Raw genomic sequence first — 16,183 nt, 5'->3', positions numbered from 1 at the left:
AAATTGCGATTTTAGCTATTTTTGAGAATATTGATCAGGTACTAGAAAGTAGTATGGGTATACGGGAAAGTAGGCTCGTCTAGTTCTAGACGGAACTTCTTGTTGGGCAATGTAAAAAAATAAAATAAATTAAAAAAAAAAAGAAGAAGAAAATAAAACCCTTATTTCCAAGTCTTTCTCTCTCCACTTTGTATTTAGCTTTACCGCTATTTTTCACAACCCAGTGCCGCTAGATGTATTTTAATGTCTTCTTTTCCAGTCGTCAAATAAAGAGATTACATTTTCTAACAACCGATCGAAACATGCGGATTCCCTACTCCACGGCATTAAACTCTCAGTCGGGGGCCTGGTCATTTTTTTAGTGATTCTAACGAGAATATCGATTTTATAGGAAAACATGCAGTTAGTTCATAACAAGATACCGTAAAACCTGAAAAGTTTATCATCCTTGCAAGTTGACTATCTGCCTGTACCAGCGATCGGCAACCTAAATTCTGCGCCGATCTACTTTCCAAGTTTGGCAAGCGCCTCTCCCCTCTCTGTGGCATTGGTAAAATGTTGTTCAAAACGGTGTTTTTTTTTTTTACTTTAAAAATGTGTCCAACATTCGAAATAAGTTTGATCTATAAATTCGTTTTTTCTTTTGTGGACATTTTTCAATAGCAAAAGTGAGAAATAAATATTGCTCTTAAATATTAAAAGTGGGGGGGGGGGGGGGCACTTGTAGCTTCCAGCGATGATAAAAATTTCTTAAAATGTTTTAATTAACTTTTGTTTCAGAGATCTTGTCAAATTCCTTTGCAGAAAATGTTGTTTTTATTTATTTATTTTTTTTTATTTTAATGGTACTCTGAAAAAAAAAAAAAAAATTCCAGAATGTTGTAAGGTTCGACTGAACGTGGGCTCGAGATCGACCGGTCGGTCGCAATCGACGGGTTGACTACCGCTGGCCTACACTTTACGGATTGCTTTTGTCTGGTACACGAAAATATGTTTGGTTTATATCATCCTCTGTACGATGACGACCTGTCTAAGTTAACGACACATGTATTTTATCGCTAACTGTCAGCTTACAGAGGTATCATACAATTTGCAGCCAATATTTTTTTAAATAATTTTTTTAAAGGTAGAAACAAGCACATAAACCGTACGCAATGAAAATATCCCTTTCAGCTGTCAAAAAAAAAAAAAAAAAAAAAAAAAAAAAAAAAAAAAAGGAACGAGAGAAAATTTTTCTTCAAAATAATAGAAAAACATTTTATTTGTTGCTTTCATTATGGATGGGAGTTCGAAATGAATATCTCGACTTCAGAAAACTTAATTATACATTCGTATTTTTTCAAAATGTGCGATTTTTTCATCTGTATAACGTAAAATGTTCTTCCAATGACCATTTTCATCATGAATGAATTTAAATTGTTTCTTTTTGTTTACCCGAATGGATAGCAATTTATTTATAAACTAATAAATTCTTACGATACGAGATTAGAAAGCTTGCAAATTTTGCCTCTCGCATTCCGTTGATATCAGCAATTTCAATGAACTAGAAAACTCATTTGGATTTCGGGGTATTGAGGTGGAACTGAAATTAAATTTGTTACGCTGCACTTCTCTTTTCTACGACATAAATGAGATACCTATCAATTAATTTCTGAAATGCTTATCGGCGATATTAAAGGAAGAACTTCTAATAATGTTCTTTAAGTTTGCCCACATGTTAGGTGGTTATGGCGAGGAATGAGCCATTGAAAGTTTTAGGGTTTGTTTTAAAAGATGCGGGGGTCGGGAGTGATGCACAGCATTTCAGTGGTATGACACCACTCTTAAAGGATTAAGTACTCTAATTTATCTTATCATTCCAAAATAAACGAGCTGACGTGTGCATCACATGACTTCCTTTTGCACCAATTTAATGTTATTTCCCCATTATTACAATTTTAATGCAATTCAATAGTTATCTCTCTAAATATCACCAACAGTGGCCAAATTGAAACCAGATTTTAAAAAAAAGAAAAAAAAATCGCCAATTTTATCGCCAAGTTGGTGACAAAACTTGACGACCAAAAGACTGGAGATATATCGTCAATTGTCCGCCAAATAATTACACCACTTAAATTTGCATCGAAATTAACAATGATTCCCCCCAAAAAATGTGCAAAAGACTCCTTTAGAAACACTCGAACGCAACCAAAAGGGGAGGTGCACAATTAGACCCCACCAGGAGTTTACTTAACAAATTTTAACTTTCTATGACATACCGTTCTTGAGTTGTGCGACATACATACGCACATAAGTACATACATACATACATACAGACGTCACGAGAAAACTCGTTGTAATTAACTCGGGAAACGTCGAAATGGACATTTCTTGTGTCTATATGTTTTTAGGCATATATCCACGTGTGGTCGGGTCGAAAAAAAACTCAACTTTCATTCGGGGGTGAGCAAAATGGAAATTAAGGTCGATTTTTGAGTGAAAATTTCTTCGCGAATACAATACTTCTTTTTTTGTAAAAGAAAGTAAAAATGAAAGCCTGTATGTACACACGAACGTTTGAACTCAACTCTATTTTTAAATAAATAGCAGAAATTTAAACATCTGTGGGATTGTTTAATAAAGCGGAGAAAACAAGTGTTTTTGATTTCGTATGAGTCTTTCCAAAGTCTTGCACTCGACTTACTTTGCAATTTTTCTTCTTTTAAAATCAAACATGTGAGACTTATATTTATTTTGTGCAACATACGTTCGAACATCATAAACACAATACAGTTGGATCCCGACTTACGCGAGGGATGCGTTCCAAGACTCCTCGCGTAAGTCGAAATTTCGCGTTGTGGAAAGAGGGTGTGTATATGATTTTTTTTATTAACATACCCAGCTATTTTAGACATTTTTAAACACCTCTTAAACTGTTTTTCAACTAAAATACCAACTACAAAACCATTTTTCAACTATATATTACCGTTTCTTAGATAAAGAGCTTAATTTTTACCGTGTTTTTATTTTTTTTTAAAGCTGCATTATTCAACTTAAAATAACTACTGTTAAGATGCGCAAAATCAATGATCAATGAGAGAGAGAGAGAGAGAGAGACATAAAGTGAAACATTACGGTACGTATAGTATGTACTGTACTACAGTATAGTAATAAGAAAGCGATGCACTATAATAGTATTGTACATTGGATACAAAATTATAATTACTTTTATAACTTAAAAATTGAAGATGATGACTTATGCTGAGCAGTCTGATCGTTATTCTAATACATATTTTTAAATACCGTATAGCTTCGCATTTACTTTTACAACGTTGCCCGTTATAAAAGTAAATGCGGATCAATTATTCCATCTATGGTAACACCACTCTTTTAGGGACTTTTTAATCCACACCACAACAGCAGATTCAAATTTCATACTGTTTGCAATTTGCTTATACTTTACTCTGCGAGCTTCATATTGAAACTAAGTTCTGTTCTTAAACGGATTGCCTTCTCTTGACTTGTAGTTGAAAACTTCACTCAGGCCTAATTGTCGTGCTATCTTCGACACACTTTCTAGTTGCTCAAACGTATCAAGAATCTTTACCTTTTCTTAAATTGTCACAAACTTTAGATGAGACAGCATGCCTAGGGTCCACAATATCTCATCCCCTTTAACATTTAGAATAAATATATGAAAAACAAGGAGTGGTTATACACACTACCAAAGTGATATTTAGAACAGTGTGGTGTGTGGGAACTTGTGTTGTCATGCTTAAAGGATGAAAGTACATTCACGAATTCAATATTTTGTAGTCAGTAATGAAGCCAACACTTAGCATCACGATTCTTTTCCAAATATTTTCGTGTTGCGAGCGGGATGTTCGCTTTAGCTCTAAAATTCGTTGCTCGCGAAAAACTCGCGTTATAGCCATTTCGAATCGCGTTGTAGCAGGAGTCGACTGTACTACATAGGGTAACGGCAACAGTTACAGACATGCTTAAGACATCACTCTCAGTTTAACTCAATTTCCTGAGCCTTTTAATGTATTTAGCCTTTTAAAAAACATTTTTCTCTCAAGCAACAACATCTTATCTAACGTTTGGCTGCTTTTGGACATCTGAATTAGCTCATTCTATTATTATTTGCTGAATATCGAGAAAAGGTCCGACACCCAGTAACAGACACACTGTAAAAACGATTCAGAAACGTTACTGGAAAATAATAGGCAGCTGATGTGCCCAATTTCAGTCAGTAACATATCTTACAAAAACCAGGAACGTTTTCTGATAAAAGTCAGTAACATTTCTGAAATATTAAGAAATCTCCCCTATTAAATCCAGTCATGAACTATCTAGAAAAATTAAATAGGTTTATTTGATTAGAACCTTCTTGATTTACCAAGAAAGCTCCAGAAATATTAGAGCAACCACGGCCAAGCTACGCGAAAATTGCAAGCAAGAACCAAACGTATTTCTTGCCTGCAATTCCAGTGACTTATTTGCTTCCATTGGAAGCTTAGTCAATCCGGAAGGGCCATAAACAACCTAAAGCCGATACACTTAATAAACACGCTCCGTCAATATTTAAACTGGTAGCAAAAAATATTTTTCACACCAGTGAAAGGTCTGCATTCGTGCATCATTTAGGAATTCAGGAAACTTTTTTGCGAAGATACTTGATTTTTTGGGGAAATAGGTGAAAACCTCTGAAATCACGAAACGTTCCACGGAAATAACCAGTAACGTTTCGGAATTTTTTTACAGTGCAGGTAAAACTCTGATGATACCCTGCAACGGACAGGATGAGTTTTTGGACAGGATGAGGACAAATTTTTTCTTTTCTCTTAAACATGTGCAAAAGTTTTTTATTTTTGGAACTAAAGCCTCATTAAATTCACACAATTATGAAACACCTGCTGTGTTGGCTAGTCATAATCTTTCATCACTGTCTTGTAAATCCCAACTGGTTCATATAATTCACTGATAACACTAGATGGCTGCACAGCATTCAAGGGCCCAACAAAGTATGTTTTACCCGCCTAAAAAGCTTAATATTTAAATCCAAATTTATGACTGTCTGTTACTGGACCCTTGTCTGCTACTTGGTGACTTGACCCTCCATATCGTGTTTTTGAGAACATTAACTCCGCGTAAGTTATATGTGCAATGGAACATTCTTAGAAGGGCAAATGACTAGGAATAGTTTTAGGCACCTAATCTCTAATGGGAAGGTTTGTCTTGTATTGTCAATATAAAAATTTTAGTTGATAGTCCAGGAAAAATATTAGCGGGATTCCAAAAATAAGCATCTTCAAAAATACATCCACCTTATTTTTTCCCCAACTTTTTATCTTGAGGATAGTTTAAAATTTTAATGCCTCTCAGTCACCAATAATGAATTTGTTTTATCATTTAAGTTTTTGATTGGTTTCTTTCTTGAAGACAGTAAATTTTTTTTTTGCTCTTTTTTCTCAAAATTATTGTTTAGAGTTGATGATAAAACATAAATTGAAGTTGGCAAACGAAAAAAATAATAAAAAATGTAGTTTTAGAATATTTATATTTATTATATTTATTAATTTCCTTTTGTTGTTATTGCGCAGACGAAACTTTAAAAGCGACAGTACAGTAATCTATTTTTTAATTTTATTGTGACTCGAATTAGTAAGTTGACATTTGATTATATTGTAAGAAAAATAAGTGTTTTAATGCTATTTAATATTTTTTCGTGTATTTCCTGAAAATAACTGAACTTAGCCAGCATGGCCATATTAGTTTTTAGTGTGACCGTAACTAAGCGAGTGCCTAATGGCGGATAAAAAAAGGTAAAACAAACGCATGCCGTAATTTAAAACTCTCCTTGTCGCTTATGGAATAACATTTAATTTTTCATCGTGTTTGTTGGAAGCTTTCTTTTCTATTCTTCTGAAATTATATTACACCATAAACTGTCTGTAGCCTGTAATTTACACCAAAGAACATACGTAGAATGGAATATTTTTACTTTTTCTTTAGTATTGTTAATCATCGCAAGGTAGCGCATTCGAGCTCCGGAGTTGCGAATTACTGGTAAAGTGATTGCATTCCAATTTCTGTCAGAAGAAATAAACCAATAATAGTTGAAAATTAATAAAAATGACACAGCTATAAAGTGTATTTTATTAAATCAAACACCGTGTGAATTAGCCTTTTCCATAAAAATAGCTGCAAAATCACAGTTTAATCCACTCCAAATGCTAAAACAACCAACTTAACCATGTCTTTAACTACCTTAATGACATCATTTCTTTTTTATAAATAATTCCTAACTAGGGATAAAATTTCGCAAGCGTTGCGTTTTTAAAACATACGTTAAAACTTAACTTATTGTTCGCCAGAAAAAAAAAAATCAACTGACTTACTTAGTTTATAGTAGACGAAGCGACCAGAAAACTGGCCCAGGAGAGCGAATGCTTTAGGAAGCGGTTCTTTTATATGTGTGTCATAGAATTTTACCTTCAATCTTTGCAAAATCCAGTGGGAAACAAATAAGAATTTTCTTTCAATACCGTTCTTCTAGTTCATGAAGTATGAATAGGATATAAGAGGGTATTCGGTAAAGATTCTACTTTCTATCTCAGAGAGGACACGTAGCAGATGTTCATTCAATCATTGACCTTTTTTTTTTTTTTTTTAATGCCGTATAGTAAGACATTGTTTACTTAAGAAAAGTTTCATACTTTATCGCTTAAAATACCTTTCTTTCACAACAGAATAGTTGTTTGTTATATTCTGCTTTTTTACTTACAAAGTATATCAATAAAAATTTTCTCTTGGTCATTTTCTTTTAATTTAGCATCATCTTCTTGTAAACGCTAGTTATAGTAAGATTTGTTTATATCAGTCAGCCTGCCATTTCTATCCGACGACGATGTCCCAAGTAGTTTACTTCGTTTTATGAATGCTTCATGGGGTGATGATCCTCCCCCCTCCCCAAAGTTAAGCAACGTGGTCTTGCATAATCAACATAATCGTGTTTCAGAACCACGTTCTTTTCTGTCGGAGGGGATCGCCAGACCCTACTCGCGAGACATTCTCCTATTTAATATATCTTCATCCATATCGCTATGTGCCAGAGATTTCAAAATTTGGGCTGAAATCCAAAATGCCATCACCGCATATTTTGCTCTAAAACCAGTTAACTTTTATCAATCAGGTGTTGAAAGTGTTGCACACTATAGTTGGAGCAAACACAGCATAGAACACATTGCGAACGCTACGCAGATCCTAATCACATCATTATGGCGCTGTAAGATTAGGTTTTCCCTACTACGCTGCCGTTTGCAGCGACAACCGAATATACAAGCTTGTACAATGAATCTAACGTACAATGAAAGATAAAAATGCAAAAAAAAAAAAAAAAAAAAAAAAAAAAAAAATAAATAAATAAATTGAATTTTAACCTTTTGAATTCAAATTATTTTTTTCGCAATCACGAGTGTGTGTGTATGTAGGCGTGTGTTTGTGTGTGGGGGGGGGATGTGTATGTGTGTGTAAGCATATGTGTTTGTGTCTGTGTGCAGGCATGAGTGTATGGGTAGTTGTGTGTAGGTGTGTGTATGCTTGTGTGTGTATGAGTGTGTGTACGTGTTTGTGTGTGTGCGAATGTGTTTGAGTGTGTGAAAGTGTTTCTGTGTGTATGTGTTTGTAGGTGTATGTATGTGTTTGTAGGTGTATGTATGTGTTTGTAGGTGTATGTATGTTTGTGTGTACGTGCGTGTATGTATGCGTGTAAGTGTAGGATATTGACGCAACCTGGAAACGGTTGTCGGTAGAGGAGCAGCATCGTGAGGCGGCCGGTCGACGGTGATGCTGCAGTGGGTGCTGGCGAGAAAATAAAATCATAGGACATCAAAATAGTCAAAGAAAGAAATAAGCAATCCTGATTGCTCAAAAAAAAATTGCAGTTAGTCTTTTACCTGCCCACTGCAGTTAAGATGACAAAAGGTTTTGATTATAAGGGACATTACATCCCTAGATTTAAAAAAAAAAAACCCTTAATAATTATCTTTAATAGTTATCTATTTAAGAAAAAGCGATACCATTTTTCGGTATCTCTAACGTAAGTTTTTTTGCAACTTAACAGGTAAAATTTGCACTCACTTGAATTTGGGAAAAAAAGTCAAAATACATTTACTTCTGTTTGGCTAAAGTAAAATTTGACTGAAATCCAAAATGCTGTCCCACATAGTTTGCTCCAAAACAAGTTGATTTTTATTTTGAACCGGGATTAAAAATGTACGCCACAAAAGGTTGTTAATAATGAGGGCAATTACATACATAACTAATTTAAAAAAACTTGGTGACAAATTTGCTGTTTGAGAAAAAACGACACTACTTTCGAAAACCTCTCATAGAAGTTAGTGTTTCTATACCTTTACATGTATGGTTTGTATTCAACTGAGTTGTAAAAAACATAATTACAGCAACCATAGTATATTTGATGAAATATTATTCAAAACTAGATGATTCTTGCTGATTCGGGTCTAAAAATTTGCATTGCATACTAAGGTAAAAGGTTTTTAATAATGAGTGCAATAACTCTGTTTTTTTATTATTATTTTAATGAGAGCAATTTTAATGAGGGCAATGTTTAAAAAAACCCGGTGATACAATTTTGTTTGGGTCAAAAATGACATTACTTTCCGGCATTTCTAACATATTTTTTCTGTTCAACTTTCTAGAATGAATGCATTGAATTATGTTAAAAAAAATATTACAATAATCATAATGTATTTTAAATAGCATGTTGCTATTTATAAAGTCAGACGTATAACTTGGAATAAATGAGTAATTTTAATGCTTCTAATAAGCATACGAATTAGCTTTTTTATTTATTTTTTCTGGTTTTCACTTTTAACGAAAGCCAATGACTATTTCTGCGGCTAAAAAAACTTTAATAGAACGAACATGAACGCCTTGCACGGTATTTGTATTTCTTGATGTGCAATCTTTGCGATAGCGCGTCATTAAGATAAAGCGAAATGGGCTTTTGCAGACTTTAGGAATGCAATGGGAGAATCGTGCTTTTATCATTTTATTCCCAGAATTTTCTTCACCTAGTTTAGTACATTTCATTTTTTGTTTTCTTTCTGAGATCTTGGAAAACACATTTAGACAATAGTGAGAATTTTTTGTTTTTATTTTTACTTCTGTTGCAGTGAGACTAAAAATGCATTTTCCTCTGCATTTAAAACTTAAGTGGGGTTTGGAAGAAAATAGTATTTGTAACTTGTTCTGTTGTGTCTAATGATTATGCGTTTCAAGGCAGATTTGACGTGAGAAAGAAACTTCTGGACGTAATTTAGAGAACAAAAAGAAAAATTTTTGCCTATGTAAAATGACACTTTTACCAGAAAAAAACGCAGCTATGGTATTTTATTCAAAAGAATCCTATTTTAAATAGTTTCCGGCTAATGTCTAGCATTAAAAGAATTCATGTTTTATTTTAAGTACTTAAAAATACTTCCTTTCTTTATCTGTTTTTCTTTGTAAGATGAATTTTGTGATTTATCACATTTTTGGAAAATTGGTTAGAAGAATTACATTCAAAACAACTTTTGTCAGCATTTGAAAAAAAAAATGAATTTTCTGAATTTATGTATTGCATTAATAAAAAAAAAATGCTATACACTATTTCTTTTATATTTTTTTACAATAATGCTTGTGCGCAATGAGCCCGTTTAGCAGAAAGATACGAATCATCAATAATTTCATAAAATATAAAACTAAACTTATCTTAATCCTCCTATAAATAATAGCCGATGATCGATTAATCTGGGTGTTTCAATATTGAAACTCGCGCCACACGATAATTTGATAATATTTTTTGATAATGCATAACAGGCAGGGAAAGGCTTTATTAGGACAAGACTGAACTGGATCCGGTAGCTTAACTATTTTACTTGTAAGACAGTAATTTTAGGGGAATGTAGAGCCCCTACATATACCAGGCCGAACTGTTTGTCATTTTGGATCAAAAGTCGGAGAAATATTACCACACTAGATGTGTTTTCGCTCCCTTTCAGCTTCATTTTATGTTAGCTTAATGCATTCGTTTTTGTCCCAAATTGACATTAGAACAACAAAGTGTCATATTTTGAAAAAATAAACAAACCAACAAATCATTAAGAAATCGAAAACATTTCAATTGGTAAAATATTACATATATTATTATTATTCGGTTATTTGTGTGATTAATTAACTTGCTAATTAATTATGAAACTAGTATTACTTTACATTATTAATGCTCTTAGTAGTATTAGTGTAACTATATATTTTTATGTGCTAATACGATATACTTGAATTTTCAGTAAAGTGAATTAGTCCTATTTTTGGCAGCATCGCATTTTTGGATCTTAGCGATTAATTTATTAACTGATTTGAATGTAACAGTTGTATATAAAAAAAGCATATTTATTCAAACTAAATTTACCATACGTAACAATAGAAATAGTTCAGGGAATTTACTTAACAATGTTTACTGCTTTCGCACTGCCGAGTTTTAGCTTCGGATTTCCAGCAAATCGTCAGTAAAATTGATTTTTTATCTTTGGTTATTAATTTGAAATTTAAAGAAACAAAATCCTGTATGTGAACTATTTTTATGTAAAGTACACTGCGGCACATTCACTTATTTTTACGATCTTAACATTCTTTCTTGCGTCTTTTAATAATTCACCCTATGGCGATGGCTCAAAAACAGACGGCCACTTTGATCCAAAATGGCGGATGCGTCGGTTCCCCAGTTATAGGGGCCTTAGGGGAATGAAGAATCAAAAAAGTTGTTGAAAATCAACGCTATGCACTGGAGTTTGAGATAATCCACTGGAGTTGGGGTTAAAATATCAACTATCTAAATATCACCAACCAGGTAATTTCTTCATTTAAATGCAGAAGAGTGGAAGCAATTTTCACCCGTCATACCTTGACCGGCGACTTTTTAGTATTAAACTAAACGAAATACTAAATTACTAAAATACTATTAAAAAGGGAACTTTTTGAAGCTTTTGTGTCACTTCTGATGAGCTTTAAAAAAAAGAATGCTAGTGTAATTTTTAATTTTTTTCATTCCGAAAAGGGGTTTGTTGACAGCTTTCCTTATTCAGATAGATATTTTTAGAGTGACTGTTGATGTTATTGGAAAACTGTTTCTTATTCTGATGATGATTGTTTAAAAGTTTATGACTTTTCCTAATAATTTTTGGGATTGTTTTTCTTTTTCTTATTAATATTTTGGGGACTATTTTCCTCTTTTTAATTAGATTTTTTTAGGAACTGTTATCCTTACTATGATGGGGAATTTATGGATCGTTGTGCTCATTCAAGTAAGGATTTTTAAAGAAAGAACGTCGAAATCCTATTGGTTTTTTTTTTTTTTTTTTTGAACTCTTCTAATTGTAATGATATTTTATAAGGCCTGATGACAGTATTGCGTGACTGTTGCCTTCATTTTATTCACCCTTTTAGCAAAATGTTTCCTTACTCATTTGGGTATTGGTACATGTAGGGGAGTGTTGACTTTATTTAAGAAGTTTTCCCAATTGAATGGTAATTTTAAAAGACTAATGCCCAAAATTAAATAGGACATTTTAAGGACTGTTGTCATTACTTTGACGGAAAATTTTACACTTGTTTTTTGCTTTTATTTAAGCCATATTATTGCGTCACTTGGCACAACTTTAGGTTTTGAGGTAGACCGGAGAAGGCCTGGCGATGCAGCTAGTAAATAACTGAATTATGAAATTTAAGAGAAAAAATAAAAGAGTGAACAAAGTAAGGAATAAAAAAGAAAACAAAACAATGAATTAAAGAAACAATAAGTATTTTTTTCGATGAATAAATATAAATGAATTGATAAATGAACACGTACATGATTTAATTAATGAATGAATTAGTAGACGAGTTGAGCTATATTACTTTGCCCCGAGTGCAATGCATCTCGATTAATACATAAAATGTTAATAAAAATGTATCAAAATATTATTACAAAAATATATTTTGCTGAACTCCAAAATATTACAATACGCGGATCAAATTTTGCAAACGACTTGTGTTATTGTATACCTTGATCATTAGAGCTACAGAGATTTTTAGTTACAGGGTTTTTTGACATGAATCATGTATAGGCTTAAAATCGAAGATAAAATATTGCTAAATATAGATAAGTATCACTGCAAACTGAAAAGAGTTTACCATTTCAATATGTCCGCATCTTCATTTTAGCCCATATTCCCGAATCACTCCATTTTTTCCTTTTTTATGTTCATTTAAATTCATTGAAAATTAACCTACGTTATTTTGTTTCCTAATTTAAAGTATATAGATAAACTGTTCGGGAATAGTATTAAAGAATTAATTTGAATAACAATGCAGTGAGAAAAAAAATAACGAAACTGTCTTGTTTTTTTTAAATCAAATTTATAATAAAACTAAATATAACGCATGTTGAGCAAGCTGATCCTATTCAGAGCTTTATAATTAAGACTGCAGTTGTGAATTATGCGGTACTTAACATTCACACTAATATTTCCGGAAAACTCTTGGCCTTAGAAATAGGATGTATTGAATTAAAACCGTCTATTATCACTTTTAGTAATTAATTTTGTCGCAAATCCTTCCTAATTACTTCACAGCTTCTTCAAAATAACCGTAAGTCGGAAAAGAATGTGAAACTGCAAACAAAAGTTTAAAATTTAATGCCGGTCTTTGAAAGAAAATATTTTAATACTCAAATGTATTTTCTATTTTGGTTTTGGTGGAGACTTTATGCATTAGTGTAAATGAAAATAAACTGCTAATTTAATATTTCGTATTATTTCAGAAAACACAATTTAATTTGATTTCTGTGGATTGTTGAATTTCTAACATTTTATTGCAAACAAAATAAAGATATTGTCTTTCTCTGTTTGTCTTTGTCTGTACTAAAACTAAATGAAAAGTTTTTTGTTATGCTTTTTGAAAAAAATATTAGGGAGATTATTAAGTCCGAAATGAAAATGTGTTATAAAATTACACTGTGGAAAATTTCCAAAACGTTGCTGGTTATTTCCGTGGAACGTTTCGGGGTTTCATAAATTTCCCAGTAAAATCAAGTACCTTAGCAAAAACGTATCCTGAATTGCTACAAGTTGCACGAGTGCAGACTTTTAACTATTAAGAAAAATATTTTTAGCTACCATTTTAACGATTGAATGAGCGTGTTTATTAAGTGTATCGGCTTAAACTCAGCTACGGCCAGTGCAGTGTGACTAAGTTCCCAACGAGAGCGAATACGTCACTGGATAGCTGCAGGAATTGCAGGTGAGGGACATGCGTGGTTCTTGCTTGTAATTCTCGTATAGTTCGTTCGTGTTATGCTTCTGGAGCTTCTTGATAAATCAGGAAAGTTCTAAGCAATTATGTTAAACCCACTTAATTTTTCTACAAGGACTGCGCTTAACCAGGGAGATTTACGAATTTCCTGGAATTCTTTTTAGAATAATTTCAGAAAGACTTATAGCGTAAAACGTTTCTGGTTTTTGCAAGATATGTTACTCTCAGAAATTGGGCACATCATCTGCCTATTATTTTCCAGGAACGTTTCTGAAACGTTTATACAGTGTAGTTTTTGTTAACGTTTTTTACATTTTTAATGTCGATTATAAAATACAATTCACGGAAACTATTCGTAGCTTTCAAGTTTGTTTAATTTTAAATCACAGAGACAAATATTTTGGAAGAAATTCAAGAGCAGTTGCTAAAATAGTTACGTGGCGTAGTATAGTTCGATAACTGAGCAGAGTTCTGAAAACTTAACTACACCGTAAAAACGATTCAGAAATGTTCCTGGAAAATAATGGGCAGCTGATGTGCCCAATTTCTACCAGTAACATATCTCGCAAAAACCAGGAACGTTTTCCGCTAAAATTCAGTAACTTTCCTGAAAAATCCTGACATCTTCCCGTTTAAAGCCAGTCGTGTACCTGGAACCTCAGAGTAACCTAAAGTAGGGATAATATAACAGCTTGGCACCTTCCCGATTTATCAATATAATTCCAAAAGCAGTATTGCCAACATGGTCAAAGCTAAGTCAGAATTGCAAGTAAGTATCAAGAATCTCACTTGATTGCAAATCTTGCAAAGCTACGTAGTCCATACTTATTCGTTCCCCTTGGGAGTTTAATCAGCATGGACGAGCCATAATCGAAATAAAGCCGATGCACCTTTTCAATACTCTCAGTTGATCTTTAAACTGGGAGCTAAGAATATTTTTACAACAGAGAGAAGTCTGCATTCGGACAACTCGTATCGATTCAGGAAACGTTTTGACAACGATACTTGACTTTTCGAGGAAGTACATAAAAACCTTTAAAATCCCGAAACGTTACACGGAAATATTCAGTAACGTTCCGGAATTTTTTTACAGTGTATGATATTTTTTTCACTTAGTTAAAAGTGAAGGGTTCTAAGATCAGCGTCGAGACCGCTCTTCGTATACAAAAGCAACATTTTTTTCCTACTAAAATTATAAGCATTGTTAAGAAAGTATAAATAGTGAGACTTAGGGAAAGCTTTAGTCAACACCTCTTGAAACTTGTGATATTTATTTGGCTTGAGTAAGTGTTTTGTAGAATTTTTTCACTGATGTTTTCAAGAGTAGAATTTGTAGAAAAATGTCAGCTGCTTTCAGAATTCCTGCATATCCCTTAGTCTAGAAAAAAATTCCAGTGGGTGTTTAGAATTTTTTAGTACTTTATTGCAATGATACATTCTAAAGGTGAAAAAAAAAAGAGCAAACTTATAAGGAAACACTTTCTAAAACTTTACCTGCGGATAGCAAAAATATAAACGTAATTCGCATGAGTGCAATCGAGTAATTTATTCTCATATAGTATCAAACTGCTGCGTAGTTGGCATATATTTCGATGAACTATCCAAACATTCTACGTATAATATACATGATTACTTATTTTAAAAAATAATGTAGTAACAAAACTTAGCATGTGTGTGGTTATGGATTTCTTGTTTTGTTTTTATGTTAACTATAACCGTGGTGCTCAATTGGTTTTACACGAGGACTGCACCTCATATTAAATGAGTATTGTGGGCTAGGACACATATGACTTTTCAAAATATTTATTTTTTTAAAAAAATAATATGAGAAAACGTGAAAAAGAAAAGACTGTAATGCTGGTTTTATAAATTGCAGCTTTTTTCCAGAAATGAATCTCTGAACATGTGATGCCAGGCATGTGAGATTGTGACTCTAATCGTGATTTTTCATCTATAACATTGAACATAACAACAAACCACATGGTATATTTTCGCGGGCGGCATGTGACCCATGGGTCGCGGGTTGCGGTACCATTGAATTAGAGTCCTCAGTTTCTTGATAAGCTATTTTTACATCAATGCATGAGAGATGTATTCAGAGATCAACTTAAAAGAGAAACGATTGGCTTTTTATTTAACAAATATACTCCACTCTAATTTTCTTCATGTTAAAGGGACATAGTAACTACAAGGTCGCGGCGACAAAGGGCGTGGTTTATATATTTTTTTCTAATACCATTGCTAAGATGGGAAATTAGAAATTTGACCCTGAAGCAGGCGATAGATACACCCAGGAATGTTGCAAGTATAATCAATAGCACATATTCTGAAAAGGGAAGAAAAAGGTAACTTGAACGAACATTTCAATTTAGTTGTTACTTACAGTTCATGTCCACTGTAACTGAAGCTGAAGCTGGTAGCGACACATTGTTGTTGGAAGCCTGGCATGTAAAAACTGCCATGAGATCATGGCGCTGTAGTGTCGATATTAACAGTTCATTTCTAATGTGATCGTCTTTAATTACATCATAGCTATCGTCCAATAGTACTGATTCCCGCCACCACGTGACTGCAGGCAAGGGCTGACCTGTAATGAAAAAAAAACATGAATTAAACGCATTTTAGGAAGAAAATATTACGTGAATGAATGTAGTCTGTCATCTTTCCTAATAATAAAGCATAAAGTCTGTGTCTCTGGATGTCTGTATGTCTGTTACGTACATAGTACCTAGGCCGTTCGGCCGATTTTCATGAAACTTTGCACAAAATTAGTTCGTAGCATAGAGATGAGCACCTCGAAGCGATTTTTCTAAAATTCGATTTTGTTCTTTTTCTATTCCAATTTTCA

General features: G+C 33.1%; 1 protein-coding gene across 1 annotated transcript in view; it reads right to left on the bottom strand.

The window, feature by feature from the left end:
* The window catches only part of LOC129228532 (synaptogenesis protein syg-2-like), a 107,865-nt gene that overhangs the window by 64,107 nt on the left and 27,575 nt on the right, over window positions 1-16,183 (bottom strand). Inside the window, exon 4 of the mRNA XM_054863212.1 lies at window positions 15,719-15,922. Within this exon, the coding sequence (XP_054719187.1) occupies window positions 15,719-15,922 (204 nt within the window). The remainder of the gene's footprint in view (window positions 1-15,718; window positions 15,923-16,183) is intronic.

The sequence above is a fragment of the Uloborus diversus genome, chromosome 8, assembly GCF_026930045.1.
Source record: "Uloborus diversus isolate 005 chromosome 8, Udiv.v.3.1, whole genome shotgun sequence".
Lineage (NCBI taxonomy): Eukaryota > Metazoa > Arthropoda > Arachnida > Araneae > Uloboridae > Uloborus > Uloborus diversus.
Note: the sequence above shows the minus strand (reverse complement) of the source record. Positions and strands in the feature narration are given on the sequence as shown.